The following is a 19,741-nucleotide window of genomic DNA, read 5'->3' on the forward strand; positions in this document are numbered from 1 at the left end:
CCCAGTCTCCACAACTTCCCTGGTCCCCACCCCAACCTGTCCCCAGCCCCTCCCAATCTCTGCACCCGGCATTGTCTCCACACCCGCTGGACCCCACACCCCCCTGGTGCCCATGCCCCGTGGTCCCCACAACCCCTCCACCCCCGGTCTCCACTCCTTCCCTGGTCCCCGCGCCTCCCTGTCCCCAGCTCCTCCTGGTCCCTGTGGCCCCCACAGTCCCTATGCTCCTGGTTACTGTTCCCCTCAGTTCCCACATCCCCCAGTCCTTGTGGCCCCCGGTCCCTGCACACCCCTTTAGTCCCCATGTACCCCCAGCCCTCATGCTTCCGAGTCCTCACCTCCCCCTGGTCCCTGCATCTCCTTGGTCCCTGTACCCCCCTGGTCCCCATGCCCCCCGATCCCCTACGCCCTCTGCTCCTTCCCCCTTCCCCTCCCTCCCCCATCCCACCCACTATGGCAGGCCAGTGCTCCAGGGAGGGCAGACCCAAAGGCCCCTTCAGTGCCACAGGCCCTGGGACACATCCACAGCCCCCTAGGCTGGCTCATGCTCACGGCACTGGGGACAGAGTAGGTGCACAAGCCCAGGGTCAGAGCCTCTGTGTCCCCTGGCACTAACCGGAAGGGCCTGGTCCCCCGGAAGATCTGTGCATCTCCCACTTGGGGTGCCGCTGGCCCTGTGGCGCTGCATGACCAGGGCTGTGTCATGGGGGCAAACCGGGAAGGAGGGAACGCACAGGCACAGCCCCTCTACAGCAGCTGTCACCAGGGCTGCTTCTGTAACGAGGCCCCAGACTGGGTCAGGGACAGCACCCACACTGAAGGGCCATGCAGCCTCACCCCCTGCACATACCAGTAACTCCCTCTTAGATGTGGGCGGGAGTGGGAAGGGATCACGTGGGGTCCTTCATCCTGAAGACTCTGGCCCTGCTCCCTTGGGTGGCAGCCACCTGTCCCAGGAGGGACTTCAGAGACAGGCCAGGCAGGAGTTGGGACATGGAGCCTGGAGTCTGGGGACTCCTGTCATCCCCGGGAAGGACACACTTTCTGGGCCCAGCCGGAGTGAAGCCAGGATGTTGGGTCCCAGTGTTCCACGAGCCTAGGAAACTGCCAGCTCGGGTCCCTCCTCCCACCTTGGAGGATTTCCTTCAGACCAGCCTTGCAAGTCAAAGCTAAACCCCATCAGGCCCCTAACCGGCTATGTGATTGCTGGGATTTAGCGGGTCCCATCACAGCCTCCCTAGGGGTGGCAGACTCTCTATCCCGAACAGATGACTGAGAAAATAAGCCTTGGGAAATCCCGACCATGGCACTTCGCAGCGAGTCTGCTCAAGAGGGCCCATGTTTTCTTTACATAAACACATAAATCACAATTAACCACGGAGAAAAAAGATACAGTCTCCCCGCGTGAGGACCAGGCACTTCTGAGCTAAATGGATGGCTGAGCCCGTAATTAACGCACCGTGATGTATTACTGCTTTGCTCATGAAGATTAACGGTCATCGCAGGGACAGGAGGGAGGCAGAGTGTCCCCCGAGAGGCGGGGGCAAGGAGCTGCTTGCTCATCCACGTGGGGCAGCCCCCATGAGCAGCCACTCCGCACCCACCGCCTCCCATTTGCAGACCCTCAGTTGACTCCCAACCCGCCTCCTCCCAGGTGCCTGGCTACTCAGAGGAGTGGCCCTTGGCTTCCAGGGCTCGTCCCCCCACTGGGGTTTGTGATGATGTTGATGCTTCTGGACCCCTTTTTGCTAAAGTCCAAGCTTAGCATCAAGGCTAAGATCATCCCGAGAGGCAAGGAGTGTGGGCTGGGGTCCAGCCCTGCCTGCAGCTCCTGGGGAGTCTTGAGTGAGGGGCGGAGGTCTGTCCAGCACGGCCTCCTCATCTGCTCCGGGAAGACCATCTCTGCCTCTCACGCCCGCTGGCCGTTGTAGAGGAGAGAACGGGGGAACGTCAGCACGTGCTCTGATCCCCGGCAGGGTGGGGGGCTCCACATGGAGCGGTGCTCCCTCCTGGACAGGGGCGGGTGACCGGACCCTGAAGCCAGCCGTCCCTGTGCACAGCTTGGAGCAGCACATGATTGTGCACACCGAGGAGCGGGAGTACAAGTGCGACCAGTGCCCCAAGGCCTTCAACTGGAAGTCCAACCTCATCCGCCACCAGATGTCCCACGACAGTGGCAAGCGCTTCGAATGTGAAAACTGTGTGAAGGTAGCGTGTGCCCCACCCCTGGCGCCCAGCTCAGCCCGGCACAGCAGGGGGCTGAGGCCAGGCCCACATTCCCAGCCTCCCCCACCCACCCCCGGCCATTCGGACAGCCCATTCGGACAGGCTGTGGCAGAGGTGTTAGACGCCCCTGGGGTCACTCAGGCTCTTCCATCTACTGGGAGGGAAAGGACTTCTCAGAAAAGGTTGTGTCACCTGCCCTGAAGGTTTAGGGCCAAGACCAGAGCTAGGTCCTCTCCAGGGCAGGCCCTTGTCCTCCAGGGGATGCAAAGGAAGGGCCGGCAGGGCATGCCTCTGCAGCCCTGTCCCCACAGGCCATAGGACTCAACTGAAAATGCTCTCTGCACTCCGGTCTTGTGCAAGCTCACAGCCATGGTTTTCTCAGGAATGTTGAGGAGCCCAAGGCTGGGAGGCTCCTGGCTCACCTGAGGTCATCAGAGGGTCATCTCTACAGCAGAGATCTGTTCTGGCCCGGCCTGCTGGTTGCAAAGGGTGGAGCAGCCAGTGCAACAGTCAGGGTCTGGGCCTGAGCCTGGCTGATGGGGGTGTCCGACAGGGACAGGCCAATGGCATTTGTTCCCCCAGGTGTTCACGGACCCCAGCAACCTGCAGCGGCACATTCGCTCACAGCATGTGGGTGCACGGGCCCACGCCTGCCCGGACTGCGGGAAGACCTTCGCCACGTCCTCGGGCCTCAAGCAGCACAAGCACATCCACAGCACGGTCAAGCCTTTCATATGTAAGTGCCCTATCCAGCCAGCCTCTCCTCCCCCACCCCACTGCCCCCACTCCACGCAGGTGCCTCAGAGGCCAGGCGAGGTGGGAAGGCCCAGGGCTCGCCCCCACTACTCAGGGGATGTGTGTGCTGATATCCCTGCCACATGAGCTCCCGGTGCTACCCCGACTCTGCTCCCTGCACCCTCTGAGTAGGGGTCGTCTCGTGCCTGTGCTTCCCACCCCCATCCCCCACACTCCTCCCCCTGCTTCTCCCCATCGGGACTGGGGGCAGCTCCTGGGTGGTGGGAAGGGCCAGAAGGCGCCACAGCCCTCCCTCCCTGGCCCCTCTGATCCCTTCCGTGCCTGCCCGTCCCCGCTAAGCTCCAGAAGGCGCCCATCTGTGCCGCCCTAGTGGACGCCTAGTAGGGCAATGTCTCCTGGGCTCCTGCGTGTGCCCATTGGGGCACCAAGCACCAGGGCCGGCCCTAATTACACCACCAGCCCTGCCCTCTGGAACTTGTGCGCCCTGGGAGGACAGACGAGCTAGAGAAGGTGACAGGCACCCTCCCGGGACAGCAGTGCTGGGTGAGAGACTCACGAAGGACCAGGTTGGGGGCCCGCGGTGGGCATTACTCTGACGTGTGGTGTGAGAGGCGTGGGAGGCGTTCCGGCAGTGATCCAGGAGAGCGAGCGGGGCACCTGCCACGGGCTCTGGGGGATGGGAGCCATGAGCCGAAGTTTCAAGGCCCCAGTAAGAGGCGGGTAACAAGGGAGGGGTCAGAGGTCACCAGTACAGATCCCAGGACCCTTGCAGGAACTGTGACACACACATGGTGCTGAGTCATCATTTAACACACAGTGCCGAGTCACCATTTCCCACATGCCTTGAGCCAAGTCATCATACACACATTGCGATGAGTCATCATTCAACACACATAGTGCTGAGTCATCATTTCTCACATGCTTTGTGCTGAGTCATCATACACACATTGTGCCGAGTCATCATTTCCCACATGAGGCCCTTCTGTCTCCAACTGACATGAAAGGAAATTGAGGCTGTGAGACCTTAAGTGACCAGGGGCTCAAGGTCACGCCATGGAGCCCAAACGTCAGCTCCGGGGCCTGGCTCTTGACCCCAGCCTAGGTGACCTTGAAGCTCACAGGCCTCATCATGTGCAGACTGACCACCTGCAGGGGACACACCCTGGCACACGCAGATGGAAGCCCCCAAGTCCCCACCTCGCCGACCACACAGACCCAGGGGCTGTCATTCCCAGTGACATCTCTCCCACCACGGAGTTCAAGCCTGTACTGGGGAGTGTGCACATTGTGTGTGTGTGTGTGTGTGTGTAAGAGGCGGGAGAGAGAGAGGGAAGGAGGGAGAGAGAGAGAAAGTACATCTGGGCTGGGCCTGAAGGCAGCAGGCTCCTGCTGGACACTTGAGAAAAGAACCTTTGCTGGAGTAAACGTGTTGTGTGACCATGTGAGTGATGTGGGCATGTGAATTGGGTATCTGCATGTCTGACTGAGTTGTTGTGCATGTGTGAGTGTGTGAGCCATGCATGTGTGAATATGAGTTGTGTATGTTTGTGAGTTGTGCGTGTGTGTGAATTGTGCATATGTGAGTGTATGAGTTGTGTGTGTGTGCAAATGTGAGTGTAAATTGAACATGACTGTGTTGTGCATGTGTGTGTGAGTTGTGCATGTGTGAGTGTGAATGAATTGTGCATGAGTGAGTGTGTTATGCATGTGTGTGAGGGTGGATTGTGCATGAGTGAATGTGTTGTGCGTGTGTGAGTGTGTTGTGCATGTATGTGTGAGTTGTGCATGTGTGAATGCGAGTTGCACATGCATGTGTGTATGTGAATTGCACCCTACAAGGAGTAACTCACACAGATACCCTACAAGGAATAGGCCAGAACCCTTCCACCCTCACACACGTGCACAACAACACACTCAGCTCCATCGGGAGTTGTGCCCATGTCCCGGTCACTGGCTGTCCAGGCCTTTCTCCGGCCCCGCCACCAACCACCTCCCTTTGTTGGCTCTGAGCCCGTTATCACCTCCCCTGGGTCTGGGACCTGCCCTTCGAGGGACCTCAGCTTCCCAGGCCTCTCCACAGCTCCGCGTTTCTGCAGGCCCACCCACCACAGGACCCTCCATCGCCGTGGGTGGGAACCTCGGGCCCCTGAGCCCGGGCACATCTACGGGCCAGGGAAACCCCTCCTCGGAGCTGCCCTGGGCAGAGGCCTGTTCAAGGCCCATCTCCTAGTCAGCATGAGCACACTAACCAGGCACCGCCAGGGCCTGCCAGGGGCCAGGGGAAGGGTCAGGGTGTTGCCTATGGCCAGCTCGGCCTGTGCTTCTCCCAAGGGCGGGCGGGTGACCCGAGGTGTATTTATAGCCCATCCCTGGGACCAGCACCACTCCCTTATAGCCCCTAGAGAGGGAAGATCTGACTAAATGAGCCAAAGTTCCCCCCTCAGCCTTGAAAATGCCCCACCAGGCCAGACGGGCAGGAAGGAGAGTGGCTCATATAAATAGATATCTCAATGAAAGTGCGCGGTGGTCTGGGAGAAAAGGCTCCCAGCTAGAGTCGCCCGAGATCAGTCAGGGGAGGGTTTGTGGCAGGCAAGAAGTAGCCAAAATCGTGGTTTCCCCCGGGCTGTGTTTAGGAAGCAAATGGTCCTACAGAGAGAGCTGCATGTGTGCATGTGTGTGTGTGTGTGTGTGTGTGTGTGTGTGTGTTTGTGTGTGTGTGTGTGTTCCTCCAGGATGGCACTGCCCTCTCCTGTTGAAGGAAATGCTGGCACCCGGCGGCCAGGACCAGGCACGCCGCTGCCTTCCCAGTTTGAGAAGGTCCCTGGTGAGGGATTTTCGCTTTTCTCAAACATGGAACCAGCCCCTCCCTGCAGGGTCCTGCCTGAGGTGGCCTCCCATGCCCACTTCCAGCCACCCCCACATGGTGGCCGAGCCCACCAGGTGCCCCAGAGCCCGGACTCCCCAGACAGGGCCACCTGAGAGCCCTGTGAGCTGCCTGTGCACCCCTGAGACTGCCCTCACCCGGGATGCAGGTGGCAGGGCTGGGGACAGAGCGGGAGGAGTAAGCTAGGAGCACTACAGACTTCTAGGTAGGGAGCAGCCCCTTCTTCCTCTCACCTGGGGGACAGGAAGGAGGACAGTCACTCTGAAATGGCCCTGCCAATGGCTAAAGTTGCACTCTGAGTGCCTCCCGATAGACCTCAACTGGCTTGCAGGGGCAGGCTCGCCTTCCCCAGGGACATCTGAGAAGCTCAGTTCCTGAATTAGCACCACTCTGAGGGAGAAGGGTGCAGAGTGGCAACCCATTTTCCAACAGGGAAGGCCGAGGCTAGTCCAACTGGCCTAGGGGCCCAGGGGAGAGGCACGGGTTGTCTTTGTGGGGCACATGTGTGCACAGGGATTTACACATGCACACGTGTGCTCATGTGTGCACAGACACGTGCATACACAATACACACAGTGACACGCACATGGGCATGCACACACACAGAATGCACACACACGTGGATGCCTCTGCACGTGGAGACACGCACACCCCCCAAACTCGCGTGTAGCCCCCCCGTGCCTACGCCCCGGCCTGCCCTCCAGTAATGCCCTCTGGTCTTGTCCCCCGCGGGTGCTGCAGGTGAGGTCTGCCACAAGTCTTACACGCAGTTCTCCAACCTGTGTCGGCACAAGCGCATGCACGCCGACTGCCGCACGCAGATCAAGTGCAAGGACTGCGGGCAGATGTTCAGCACTACCTCCTCCCTCAACAAGCACCGGCGCTTCTGCGAGGGCAAGAACCATTACACGCCCGGCGGCATCTTCGCCCCGGGCCTGCCCTTGACCTCCAGCCCCATGATGGACAAGGCGAAGCCCTCCCCCAACCTCAACCACGCCGGCCTGGGCTTCAGCGAGTACTTCCCCTCCCGGCCGCCCCCGGGGGGCCTGCCCTTCTCCGCGGCACCCCCCGCATTCCCAGCACTGGCTCCCGGCTTCCCGGGCATCTTCCCGCCGTCCCTGTACCCCCGGCCACCTCTGCTACCTCCCACACCGCTGCTCAAGAGCCCCCTGAACCACACAAGGGACGCCAAGCTCCCCAGCCCCCTGGGGAATCCGACCCTGTCCCTGGTCTCTGCAGTCGGCAACAGCAGCCAGGGCGTCACGGCAGCGGGGGGCCCCGAGGAGAAGCTGGAGGGCCGCCTGGAGGAGGCGTACGTGGAAAAGCTCAAGACCAGGAGCAGCGACATGTCGGACGGCAGTGACTTCGAGGACCTCAACACCACGACGGGGACCGACCTGGACACTACCACGGGAACGGGCTCCGACCTGGACAGCGACGTGGACAGTGACCCCGACAAGGCCAAGGACAAAGGCAAGCCAGCTGAGGGCAAGCCCGAGTTTGGGGGCGGCCCGGTGCCCTCGGGGGCCCCCAACAGTGTGGCCGAGGTGCCCGTCTTCTACTCCCAGCACTCGTTCTTCCCACCGCCCGACGAGCAGCTGCTGACCGCATCGGGCGCGGCCAGCGACTCCATCAAGGCCATCGCGTCCATCGCTGAGAAGTACTTCGGCCCCGGCTTCATGGGGCTACAGGAGAAAAAGCTGGGCGCGCTGCCGTACCACTCAGTGTTCCCCTTCCAGTTCCTGCCCAGTTTCCCCCACTCCCTCTACCCCTTCACGGACCGAGCCCTCGCCCACAACCTTCTGGTCAAGGCCGAGCCCAAGTCGCCCCGGGACGCCCTCAAGGCAGGTGGCCCCAGCGCCGAGTGCCCCTTCGACCTCACCACCAAGCCTAAAGAGGCCAAGCCTGTCCCGCCCGCACCCAAGGGCCCCCCGGCGCCCACGCCCGGCGAGGAGCAGCCGCTGGATCTGAGCATCGGCAGCCGGGCCCGTGCCAGCCAGAACGGCAGCAGCCGGGAGCCCCGTAAGAACCACGTGTACGGCGAGCGCAGACTGGGCGCCGGTGAGGGGCTGCCCGTGTGCCCGGCGAGGATGCCCCAGCAGCCCCCACTCCACTACGCCAAGCCCTCGCCCTTCTTCATGGACCCCATCTACAGGTACTCCCGCCCACCCTCGCCCACCCTTCCCCTCCTCGGGGGCCTCTGCCCACCTTCACCAGCCTCGGGGAGGCGCCTCTCCTGGGGGTCCGCACCCCTCGGGGAGCGCCCGGCCGGAGCGTTCCCAGGCTGGGCCATTCCCAGGCTGGACCGCGTTGAAAGGCTGGGACGGGGTCTCCGGGACTCACTCCCTTACACCGATGACCACTCGGACGTCCCACTGCCTGCCTTGAGCTCCTCCAAGCCCAGACAGTCCCCGGCTCCATCTCCAACTGTCTTATCTGGACCAATGCCCCACTGCCCACAGAAGAGCTCCCCACCCCCTCCGAGAGCTCTCTCCACCTCCTGGTGTCCTCTTGACCTCAGAGTCACCATGGGGGGCTTTCTGGTGGCCCAGGGGAAATTGGAGAAGGAGCCGGGGTCCCCGGAGGGGAGAAAGAGGCAGAGGGTGGAGGAAGTTTGGGGAGTTTTCTAAGCACCAGCGTCCTGTCTCTGACACCTCTCCCAGTGATAGGTGAGTTGAATGAACCCACCCCAGTTTGGGGCAGGCTTGGAGCCCCCTAGGATGCAGGTGGGTTGGGAGACCAGGGCCAGGTGAGGTGAGGGAGGGGTCCTAGCCTTATCAGCATGTGTCCCCGAGCCATCTGCCTCACGGTGTGAGGAAGACCAGGGCGGGGGACCCTGAGCAAGTCCCAAGGAAATAGAGCAAAATCGGCCCATCCTGGATATGTTCAGAGGGGCTGCATGGGGGGATAACAGGTTTACCACAAGAGGGCCCACTGCAGGGGGCCATCAGATGAAGGAGGGGTCAGCAGGTGCCCCAGTCGCCACCTCTGCCCACTGTGGGATATTTGTGTTGTGATTAAATTAACAGAGTTGTCACCGGCATCGGGGGAAGATTCTAGAACTGTAATCTCCAGCACAAGGGAGGTTTTCAGGCAGGGTCCTGCTCGCTGCCATAAGGAGTCCCTGGCAACCTCCCCAGGACAGAAGCCTGCTGGTCACTCACATGAGTCCCTGCACAGGGGCCAAGGGCTAGGAGGGACAGGGAAGTCAGGGTGTGAGCATCGAGCCTCCAGTGTAACCCACACTCTGCTGCAGGCAAATCCAGGAACCCTCCCAACAGGACGCCCACCCCCCACACAGAGCTGACCAGCCAGTTGGTGGGATGCTAGTGTGCGTGGGGCCTTCAGAGAAGATTCCAGGCTCCAGCACTGAGTGTCCATAACCCCCGTGGGTGCTGGCAGCTGGGGCAGTTAGGGGGAACTCGAGGGGCACCTGCGAGTGGGGGGTGAGGGAGCCAGGGCCCAAGGGCATGTGTGATGGAGAGGCTCCATGTAGGTGGGTGGGGGTTCAGGCACAGCATCCCCAAGGCTGATCGAGGAGTCAGGAGACTGGACAAGGCAGCCCCAGGGATCACACACCACGGCCTGGTGACCAAATGGATATAGATGGGCCCCCCAGCGGGTGGGAGGTGCGGCAGGTACGTAACCCTCTGTGTTGCTGACCAGCAGGGTAGAAAAGCGGAAGGTGACAGACCCCGTGGGAGCCCTGAAGGACAAGTACCTGCGACCGTCCCCACTGCTGTCTCACCCTCAGGTACACCCGCAACAGCAGGCAGGTGGGAGGGCGAGGGTTTCCGTCAAGACCAGCCACACACCAAGGTGGGCTCGAGTCTCCACTTCCATTCCCTCATCTCAAGGGCAGAGGAGGGCTCTCTTCCCTGGACCCCGGGTCACTGAAGCCTGGAGAGAATGAGGACAGAGAGCAAGCCTCTTGGACAGCCCTGAGACACCCCCCACCATGGCCCGGCCCACAGAGGGCCGCCAGCCCCTGGTTCCAGCTGCAGGAGGGGAAAGGCACTTCAGTGGCAGAGCTCAGATAAGTCCAGGAGTTTGGGCTGGGAGGGAGCAGCCCGGGGCAGGTAGGAGCCTGAGTGTGTTTAAGTGAAAAGACCAGCGAGAGGAGGGCCTGGTCATATAGAGAGGGGCACAGGCCATATAGAGAGGGCAGGGGGCAAGAGACGGCTGCCATCCCAAGGCTGCTCGGGAGGCCAGGGTGTCTTTGGGGGTTCTGGGAGAGAGAGACCTGGAGGGCCTCGAAGTCTGGGTGGGTGAGTGCAGACCCCACTGAACCCGGGGACACTCCTGCCTGCCCCCAGGGCACACCTTGCAAGGGAGCAGGAGGACAGGGCGGCAAAATCGGATGTGGGTAGTGCTGCCAAAGCAGAGTCTCCCCGGTTTCCTGCCCCCTGTGCCCACCTGTCCTAGTCAGTTGGGGCCCGGGCCTCTCCTCAGAGCCACATGCCTCTGCTCTGGCTTCCCTGACCCCACCTGGGGCCTCACGGTGGGACCAACCCTGACGGAGAGGCAGACCAGCCCGGGGCATTGTTCTCTCTCATGTGTCCCACCTCGGACAGGGCCCCCCCAGCCTGTGGAACCTGCGCCCTGGTTGAGTTCACAGCTAAACTTAGTGCCTCCCATTGTTTGGCTGGGGCCGAGGAGTTTGGTTAATAACTTCCCCCGATTCTCCTCGGGCCAAGCTGGGAAGAGCCGTAAGCCAGCCAGGCGCATCCTGTGTTTGTGTTTGTGCGGGAGCTCTGCCGGGAATATCTGATCGGGCGGACTGAGGCAGGCAGCTGAGGCCCACCCAGGCCCAGAGACGGGAGCCCAGCGGGGACGACTGCCATTGTCCCTCCTGCGAGCTCCCCCATGGCCTGCCACCCCCGCTGCCTGTCCCTGTGGCTCAGAGCCAGGAGGGAGGGGTGAGGTGTGAGAGAAGACGAAGAGCCACCAAACGAAATGGCTGAAACACGAGCCTCCCTGGAGAAAGCACTCCATGCCATCTGCCACGAGGGTCACAGCCGAAGCATTCTCGCCCCGCGGCCAGTTTCTCCCAGTGACCTCAGCACCTTGAGGACCACAAGCCCCTGCGTCTCCACTGGCACCTGCCCCCTCCTCAACCTCTCTCCCGTTCCCCTCCCTCATCCTCTCCTTCCCTGTGGTCTCAACAAAACAGGCTCCTGGGAACATCTGTTTAGCAAGGGCATCTGGAGTGCCTACTGTGGGCTGGCGGTGGGTCTGGGGGTGCTGGGGCTTGGTGACCAGTGCACAGGTGTCTGCTCCTTGCCTTCCCATTTGTGAACCCTCTGCACAAGATGAAACTCTTCCTTTTCGGTCCTGCCAAGTCCTGCGAAGCAGGAACTCACAGGGCAGGCCTCCTCCATCTAGAGCTTGCCTGATTTTCAGGGGGAGGAGAGCTGGGAGAGACATGCACTCACCCCCTCCCCTCTCCTGTCACCAAGTCCGGGATTCTAGGCAGAACTCTGCCCACCAGGTGGATAAGGCTGATCCCATGCTCCCTTGTCACCTCCATGAAGCAGAGAAGCAGCTCCTTCTGCCCATTTCAGCTTGTTCTGTGCCGTGTGACATTTGGCATCATTGTTTTAATATTTTCTTCTCGGCATCTACCCTTAAAGGGACTGCTGGGATCCTCTTTAGTAGTTCGCCTGCAATGGCGGCGTACTGCCACTTGGTTACAGAGGTTCTAGGTTTTAAACTGAGATTCAGGCTACTATCTTCATTTTTCAAGACTTACAAAACAATAATAATAACTAAACGCCATCACATATTTTAGCCAAACTAACCAACCGGGAGTGCTACCAGGGGTAAAGTCAGCTGGGTGTCACCGGCCTGGGTCACATAAGGGTTTAGGTGACCACACCCAGCAGGGGTCTGGGTCAGTCAGGTCCCACCCACACCAGGCGAGAGGCTGGGCATGAAAGGTCAGCTCCAGCTCCCGTAGGGCAGACCCTGGACCCCAGTTGGGGCGTCCAAGGAAGAGCAAGAGCAGGATGGCCACAGGAGTGAAGGAGGCCGGCCCGGTGGCCAAGGAGACACCAGGAGACCACCTGCAGATGTGCTCAGACATACAGGACCCCCAGGGGCCCATGAGGTAGTCCATACCCCCAAAGACAGGTGGTGACTCAGCCCAGTCCATACACTCCCCTCTCTCGTGCCCACAGATGTCCGCCATCGAGACCATGACGGAGAAGCTGGAGAGCTTCGCGGCCATGAAGGCTGACTTGGGCAGCTCCCTGCAGCCCCTCCCCCACCACCCCTTCAACTTCCGGTCCCCACCCCCGACGCTCTCGGACCCCATCCTCAGGAAGGGCAAGGAGAGATACACGTGCAGGTGAGGCTTCCTGGGGTGTGGTGGGACAATCCTGGGGGGCTCCGGTGCCACCACCCTGGCTGCCTATGAACCTGTGCTTCTGACAGAAACTCAGAGTCCCAGCCACAGGGAAACACAGCAACCACAACTGGTCCACTGTCTGCATGGGGTCATCCTCTGCAAATGAGTGACCCGAGTGGGCCTCCCTTCCTCCCACCAGGCTCATGGGAGTGCAAGAAAATGTCACCTCGGCCCGGCCGTCTAAATCTGAAAGACTTGAAGCCAAGGTGTGCTGGTCAGGGTCTAATCGGCTCTAGGGAGCCAGAAGCCCAGCACTGCAGCCTTGGCTGGGTTTCCCAGTGTTGGAAAAACACGTCCCATAGCCACCTCCACTGGTGAGGGCCTGTCCAAGCTGGTCTGGGCTGACTCTGTCCACCACTGGGCTTCAGGGCTGACATGCTTCATGGCCAGGCAGGTTCATCTGCTCCTGTCCATTTCACACTTCTCTGTGAAACCAAGACCAGGCTCCAGGGCTGCAGAAGACATTGTGAGCCAGGATGCAGCAGGGCCACCTACACACCAGGTGGGGGACCTGCACTGAGACCTTTCCCAGGAAATGGCACTGTGAACCCACCCTAATGGCCTCTCGCTCCCCACCTCCCTCCACCCCAGGTACTGCGGGAAGATCTTCCCCAGATCAGCAAATCTCACGAGACACCTGAGGACACACACCGGAGAACAGCCGTACAGGTAGGGGCCGCCCAGTTCAGGTGTGGGAAGCCAGGGCCGCCTGCCTCGGGGCACAGCTAACCACTCTTGGAAGCAAGCGTCGGCCCCCAGGGGTGCCTTGCTGGATCTAGCAGCTCTGATGGTCAGTGGGTGGGAGCCAGGCGCCCGTGTGGAGGTCTCAGATCTGATCACCCTGACCACTTCCTCCTGGCCCCACCACTGGCCTGCTCCCTGGGATGCTCCATGAGGATGAGGCAGGGGTGCCCAGAAACCTTCCAGAAGGCTCCTCCCTGACTCACAAAGGAGACTGTCAAAGATCAGCTCTCCATCTGCCTCTGGGGTGTCCACCGGGGCAAGGGCTCAGTGTCACAGCAGGGCTGACCGGGAATCAGGGCCCAGGGTGGTCTGTGTGGCAGAAAACCTGAGCTTTACCACGCCCAGCCTGACTCTGCCCATCCCAAGGCCATGCTGCCCCCTGCCAGGCAGTGAACCAGGGAGTGGGCAGAGGCAGGGTAGGAGCTCCCACAGATGCAGGTCTCTACCCCCAGCTTGGGGTCCCTGTGACAGCCCTGGGTGGGAAGTGGTTGCCTGCTGCCAAGATCCCACCTGACTCCTCTCTCTGTGAGCAAAGGCCACATGTACTGAGAAGCAGCCACAGGCACCTCGGGATGGGAGGGCCATTTAACCTGGTTAAATGGTTAAACCTCCCAACAGCCTCCAGGCGAGGCCTGTTATCCCCACTTCAAAGTTGAGAGTGTCAAGTTCAGAGACTCACATGATCCCCTCCGCCTACTATTCTGGCCCCAGAGGAGGCCTGGCCCGCCATCTCTCTGTTTCTGAGCCTTTGTCAGGCAGAAGGGCTGAGGATGGTGCCCTGACCTTGTCCAACCCCTGCCTAGCCCACTCGGTCAGGGAGGGGTCTGGGAGTTGGCATTTTAGACGAGAGCCGCAGGCGACTGTGCCCACAAGACACACGGGGAAACACTGGATACTAAGCCAAGACTGGTTTGGTCGCACGTGCTGGTATGTCTGATGAGCAGAGGCTGCCGGGAATCAGGAGACTTGAGTGTGGTTTTGAGTTAATGGCACACGACTGCTGCATTCTGGCCACACAGAGCTTGCGGTCCCCAGCAAGTGACCGTGTGACAGTCACTCGGCTTGTGTCTCCACCTGAGGCACCTGGGCCTGTGTTCCCCAAACCCCACTGAGTCATCAAGTGCAGGCCCAACCACGGGGCTGAGCCCCGTCCTCGGGGTGAATGCTGGCTTGCACTCCTCCCTGCCCCAGCCCTCCCCGGCACACAGGCCGCCCTTGTGCACCTTGAAAAACAGTGACGGGCGACTTAACAAAGACTAGCAACAGAAAGATTTATGTGGTCTGGTCCCCTCCCCAAAAGCAGGCCGAGTGTTTTTTCTGTAATGAGAGCCGACTTCTGGACAGTGTTGCGAACTAAGAGCCCCCAGAGAGTCAGGCCGTGTTTATAGAAGAATTTAATTATCATTGATTTCTTTTGCTCTCTCCAATCTGTGAGTTTCGACTTCGGTAACAGTAATTGCTTTGCAAGTTTGTGTTGCAAATCCTGACTTTATCTGGCTCGAGGCTGGCCTGAGCTGGGGGTTCTGGAGCATGGGGCCTTCCTGCCGGGTTCCCGCCTGGCTTTGAGAATCGGAAGGATTTTCAGTTGAAAGAGGAAAGCGTGCCCGCTGTCCCCTGAGGCTCACCGTGCCGAGCGCGATGCCCCACACCAGGCAGGCACGAGCCCCACTGCAGTGCCCGCCCCCGTGTGCGTATGTGTGTGCCCTGGAGAGGCCAGGCTGACGCAGGCCCCACGCAAGCAAGAGGAAGCGGGCAGCTCGCAGTTGCCTCGAGTCGTCAGGCAGTTAGATCAGACAGCGTTGGATGCCGCCTCCTTCCAAGTCCTTGCTCAGATGATTTAAAATCATTCAGAACACGTTCAAAACCCCAGGGTGTGGGAAAGAGAGACCCTGGGGTGGGTGCGGGAAAGAGAGACCCCAGGACAGGTGTGGAAAACACACTTCCCAGAGGTGAATTTACCCTGGGCCTCTCCTGGCCTAGACATCTCCAAGGGAGACTGGACGACGAGGTTCAGTCAGTCTCTCTCATTTCTTAAAAACAAAAATGATAATAAAGCATGGGGGCTTTGTGGGATTCAGGTTGGAGAAATAGAAAGTGAACTGGGAACAAGAGGGTTCTTCTCGGCTCTGTCCTGGCTGCCATGTGACATCTCTCCAAGATGCTGTCACATAGAACCTGCGGTCACGCCCCGATGGAGTGTCCCGGGTGGCCAGGCTCCTGCTGGGACCTGGGATTCCCCTTTCAGGGCCACTTGCCTCCCGGTCACAGTTGTGTTCCCCCGTGTCTCCCAGGTGCTGTTCTGGCATCCCTGTTGGGCTGCGAAGTCCCCAGGAGGGATAGCCAAGATTCTGTCACAGGCTACAGGTGGCCCATGTGTCTTTCTTTTTAGTTTTATCTTTAGAACTGGGTTTTTAAATCTCTTCTCTATTTTCCTCTCTCACTTTTCAATGACCAAAAGTATTTCCCCTGACGGCTGGTGGTGGCCCCTGAAGATCCCAGGGAGGATGCTGCTGCCCAGGGCTCTAGGGCCCAGGGCTGGCCGGCTCCCCCTCCTGCCCGGGTGGCGTCCCTAGTGTCGCTGGCTTCCCAGGACTGGCCACGCGGTCAGAGCAAGGTCCTCTCAAGGCCCTCCTCGGTACGCCGGGCCGGGCCAGCCTGCTCTCTCATTCCTTCTGGAGCTCAGTGCATGTTATTTTATACAGTAAGGCCATAAATTTCACTGGCCACTTGTCAGCTTATTTACAACGCAGATCCCAGCTGCTCCAAGAACTCTGCTCCCTCGCAGCCCTGGGCTCACGGCTCCCCTAAATTTCAAATGGACTTTTTTGTCTGGGCCATTTATTTAGATTAGAAACAGGAGAGGCCACATCCAGGACTCTCTGTGACCAGACTGAATGCCCAGCCCCCTCCACGGCCCTCCCCAGCCCAGAGCTTTCCACAAGGGGCCCACTCTCCACTTCTAGGAGCGAGCTCTGGTTCCAGGCTCGTTTCTCACTCCAGTTTCTATCACTAGGATTTATGCAGGAGCCGTTAGGCAGAGCTTGTGAGAGGGCCCCCATGTTCAAAGAAACCAGGACCCACGCGAGCTGCGTGTATGAGTATACCGGCAGACCACAGGCAGACAGACAGACAAGCAGGCAGACATGCAGATAGATAGACAGGCAGGCAAGACAGACAGGCAGAGGGGCAGACAGACAGACAGGTGGGTAGATAAACAGGCAGGCAGACAGGCAGGCAGGCGGATAGGCAGACAGAGACAAACAGGTGGGCGGGCAGGCAGACAGACAGACAAGCAGGCAGACATGCAGACAGACAGGTAGGCAAGACAGACAGGCAGGCAGGCAGAGAGGCAGACAGACAGACAGGTGGGCAGATAAACAGGCAGGCAGGTATACAGGCAGGCAGACAAGCAGGCAGACAGGCAGGCAGACAGAGAGACAAACAGGTGGGCAGACAGGTAGATAGGCAGGCAGATAGACAGATGGACAGACAGGCAGACAGAGACAGACAGGTGGGTGGGCAGACAGGCAGACGGGCAGGCAGATAGACAGGAAGGGAGACAGGCAGGTGGGTAGGCAGACAGACAGGCAGGCAGACAGGCAGACAGACAGGCAGACAGGCAGGCAGACAGGCAGATGGGCAGACATAGACAAGAAGGCAGACAGGCAGACAGAGAGACAGGCAGACAAGTAGGCAGACAGGCAGGTGGGTGGGCAGACAGACAGGCACACAGATGAGTGGACAGACAGACAGGCAGGCAGACAAACAGGCAGACGGGCAGGCAGATGGACAGGAAGGCAGACAGGCAGACAGAGAGACAGGCAGACAAACAGGCAGACAGGCAGGGCAGACTGGTGGACAGGCAGACAGACAGGTGGGCAGACAGGCAGGCAGATAGGCAGATGGGCAGACAGAGAAGACAGGTGGGTGGGCAGACAGGCAGACAGGCAGACAGGCAGGCAGACAGACAGGAAGGGAGACAGGCAGGTGGGTAGGCAGACAGACAGGTAGGCAGACAGGCAGACAGACAGGCAGATGGGCAGACAGATAGACAAGAAGGCAGACAGGCAGACAGAGAGACAGGCAGTCAAGTAGGCAGACAGGCAGATAGACAGGCAGACGGGCAGGCAGACAGAGACAGACAGGTGGACAGACAGGCAGGCATGCCTATGCCGGGACCCACAGCTCTGCTCAGCAGAAAGCCTCTCGCTGTGCAGGGATGTATTCCAGGCCCGCAGCGTGGCTTGCGTTTGGTCTGGAGACGTAAAATCAAGTTGTCCTTCCTGAGCACTCACCCGAAAGAGCGGGAAGGCCAGGGAGCCTGGCTCCCTTGGAGTGTCTGTGAGTTTAAGGGAAAGAGGTAAAATTGCTCTTTACTGACGAAGGGGTGGGTCACATGGGAGGGGTGGGTCACGTGGGAAAGTTGGGCACGTGGAGGAGGGGGCATCCAAGCCTCTCTGACCCTGCAGGTTAGAGGCCTCAGGCCCAGGCCCCAACTCCTCAGTTATTGCACAGGCCTAGAAAAACAAAACAGCAGTGCCTCCCCTGAGGCTTTGCGGGTGGTAGGTCCAGGCCGGGATGCGGGGTCACAGGCTGTGAGAGAAGAAGCTGTGACCTAGCCACTCCTAAACAGTCCCCCCAGGCATGGGAGGCCAGGGCTCCTGAAGCATCCTTAGCCATGTCCCATCCATGTGACAAGGATGTGTGGTCAGTATGCCATGCCGGTCCCACCAGTCGGGGCGGAGTGGGGCCTACAGAGTCCTGGCCTCCTGTGGGGCCCCAAGACTGCCTGCTTAGAACAGCCGTGCTCTGTCTGTTGGGTAAACAGAATTTTCTCATCCTCGTGTCCCCCTGAGGGCTCCTTGCTTGGGCTCTGGCTGCTGAAAGTCTTGCAGGCCAAGATCCCACAGCACTCTACTCTCCGCATGTTCTGCTGTGGACCTCACGGGGCATTTTGTTTTCAAAACATGGAAATACATGACCACATAAACAAGATTTTCAAGGGTTTGGGTGTCTCTGGGATTCAGATAAGCATTCCTAGGGGAGTTCTGATGACCAAGTGCGCACACACACGCATGAGCACACACAAGTTCATGCATGCCTACATCCTGCACACACACACATGTGCAACTGAAAACCACGGAGCCAGGATTCCCTCCGCCGTCATCTGCGGGGTGCACGGGTCCAGTGGGAAAGCCCCTCAGTGAGCTGCCCCGGCTCTGCCTGGACCCCCCCCCCGGGGAAGGCCACCTCTCCAGGCAGTGCATGGAAGTCTGCAGAGCCCGGAAGGCACCGTTTCCAATCAACCCTCTCGACCCCCAGCTCCCGCTTTGTTTCAGGCTTGGTTTTCTTGCTGCCCCGGCGCACGTGCTCAACCTCCCTCTATAAAACAGGAGAGAATCGCCTCCCTTTCCCCGCCTTCGCGGTCACCAAGTGTGGGTGTGAAGGTCGTGCCCAGCATGAGGGCCTTGCTCTGGGGGGGGCACCATTTACGCAGCAGGCATCCTCGACCGCTCCTTCCAACAATGTTCTCGCAGTGGAGGGCCATTCTGATGCATACGAGAGGGTGTGATAACATCTGGCCCAGTGCCATGGAAGCATCTGGAGGAAAGGGCATCTGACTCTCACTTTCCCAAGTGCTCAGTGCAGACTTGTGACGGCCCTGCCTGCCCCGGGGAATAAGGATAACTGAGCACAGAGCTGGCAGTGTCCAAAGGGGTCTGCGAGGGCATCTGTGTCCTTAGCAGGGGAGGCGACCAGCAGGTGACAACATCCGCGGCCACCCGCGGGCTCCCAGCCAAAGGCCAGGCCAGCTGAGGCCCCATCTGAAGTGGGGCCTGCCTGAGGGCCCCCGGCCAGCTGGAGGGTGCTGGAGAAAGGTGGAGCACCCCGCCTGAAACGTCTCTCTGCAGTGCACGGCCGCCCTCTAGAGGACGTCTGGAGCATGTCCCCCTCCGGCTGCAGACCTGCTGGCCCCAGGGCCTTGGCCTGGGGGGGACCCAATGACAGAGGGCAGGAGAGCCAGAGAATGGGGCACCGCATGCCCAGGAGGCATAGGACACATTCCAACAGGACCCGTCCCCCAGGACAATGGGGACAGAGCCTATAAAGACCTGCTCCTTCGGGCCGAACTGTCCCCAGGAACAGCTTTCCCGGGATGTCTTGACTCTCAAGTCGAGTGACCCGGTGACCTCAGGGACACCATGGAGGGTACATCTGCAAGGGGGAGCAGAAGCCAGGTGCCCTGGAAGCAGCTGGGGGAAGGGGTGTCTGACTCTCGCTTTCCCAAGTGCTCACTGCAGGCTGGGGACGGCCCTGCCAGCCCCGGGGGATGAGGATACCTGAGCACAGATCTCAGAGCTCTCTCCCAGCCCGTGTGGCTCAGCCCCACCTGCCCTGGGCCCTGCATTTGCCGGGCCCCTCCAGCGGCGCTGACACACATGTGCCTTGCAGGTGTAAGTACTGCGACCGTTCCTTCAGCATCTCCTCCAACCTCCAGCGGCACGTCCGGAACATCCACAACAAGGAGAAGCCCTTCAAGTGCCACCTGTGCAACCGCTGCTTCGGGCAGCAGACCAATCTGGACAGGCACCTCAAGAAACACGAGCACGAGAATGTGCCAGGTGGGCTGGGCAGCTCCCGGGGGCGGGAGCTGCAAGGCAGCCTGGGTCGCTGTCATCAGAGACCCTGGTGCTCTCGGGTGTCCCTAAGAAGTGAGGTCC

At 60.2% G+C, this 19,741-nt stretch overlaps 1 protein-coding gene across 1 annotated transcript in view; it reads left to right on the forward strand.

Annotated features, from left to right (window-relative positions):
* PRDM16 (PR/SET domain 16) overlaps positions 1-19,741 on the forward strand; it is a gene marked incomplete at its 5' end in the record, with an annotated part of 45,680 nt that overhangs the window by 17,626 nt on the left and 8,313 nt on the right. The window contains 7 exons of the mRNA XM_021707584.1: positions 2,061-2,208; positions 2,809-2,962; positions 6,608-8,021; positions 9,533-9,620; positions 12,046-12,215; positions 12,867-12,944; positions 19,473-19,642. Coding sequence (XP_021563259.1) covers positions 2,061-2,208; positions 2,809-2,962; positions 6,608-8,021; positions 9,533-9,620; positions 12,046-12,215; positions 12,867-12,944; positions 19,473-19,642 — 2,222 coding nt within the window. The remainder of the gene's footprint in view (positions 1-2,060; positions 2,209-2,808; positions 2,963-6,607; positions 8,022-9,532; positions 9,621-12,045; positions 12,216-12,866; positions 12,945-19,472; positions 19,643-19,741) is intronic.

The sequence above is a fragment of the Carlito syrichta genome, unplaced genomic scaffold (genome assembly GCF_000164805.1).
Source record: "Carlito syrichta isolate Samal-C Ts95f unplaced genomic scaffold, Tarsius_syrichta-2.0.1 Scaffold120529, whole genome shotgun sequence".
Lineage (NCBI taxonomy): Eukaryota > Metazoa > Chordata > Mammalia > Primates > Tarsiidae > Carlito > Carlito syrichta.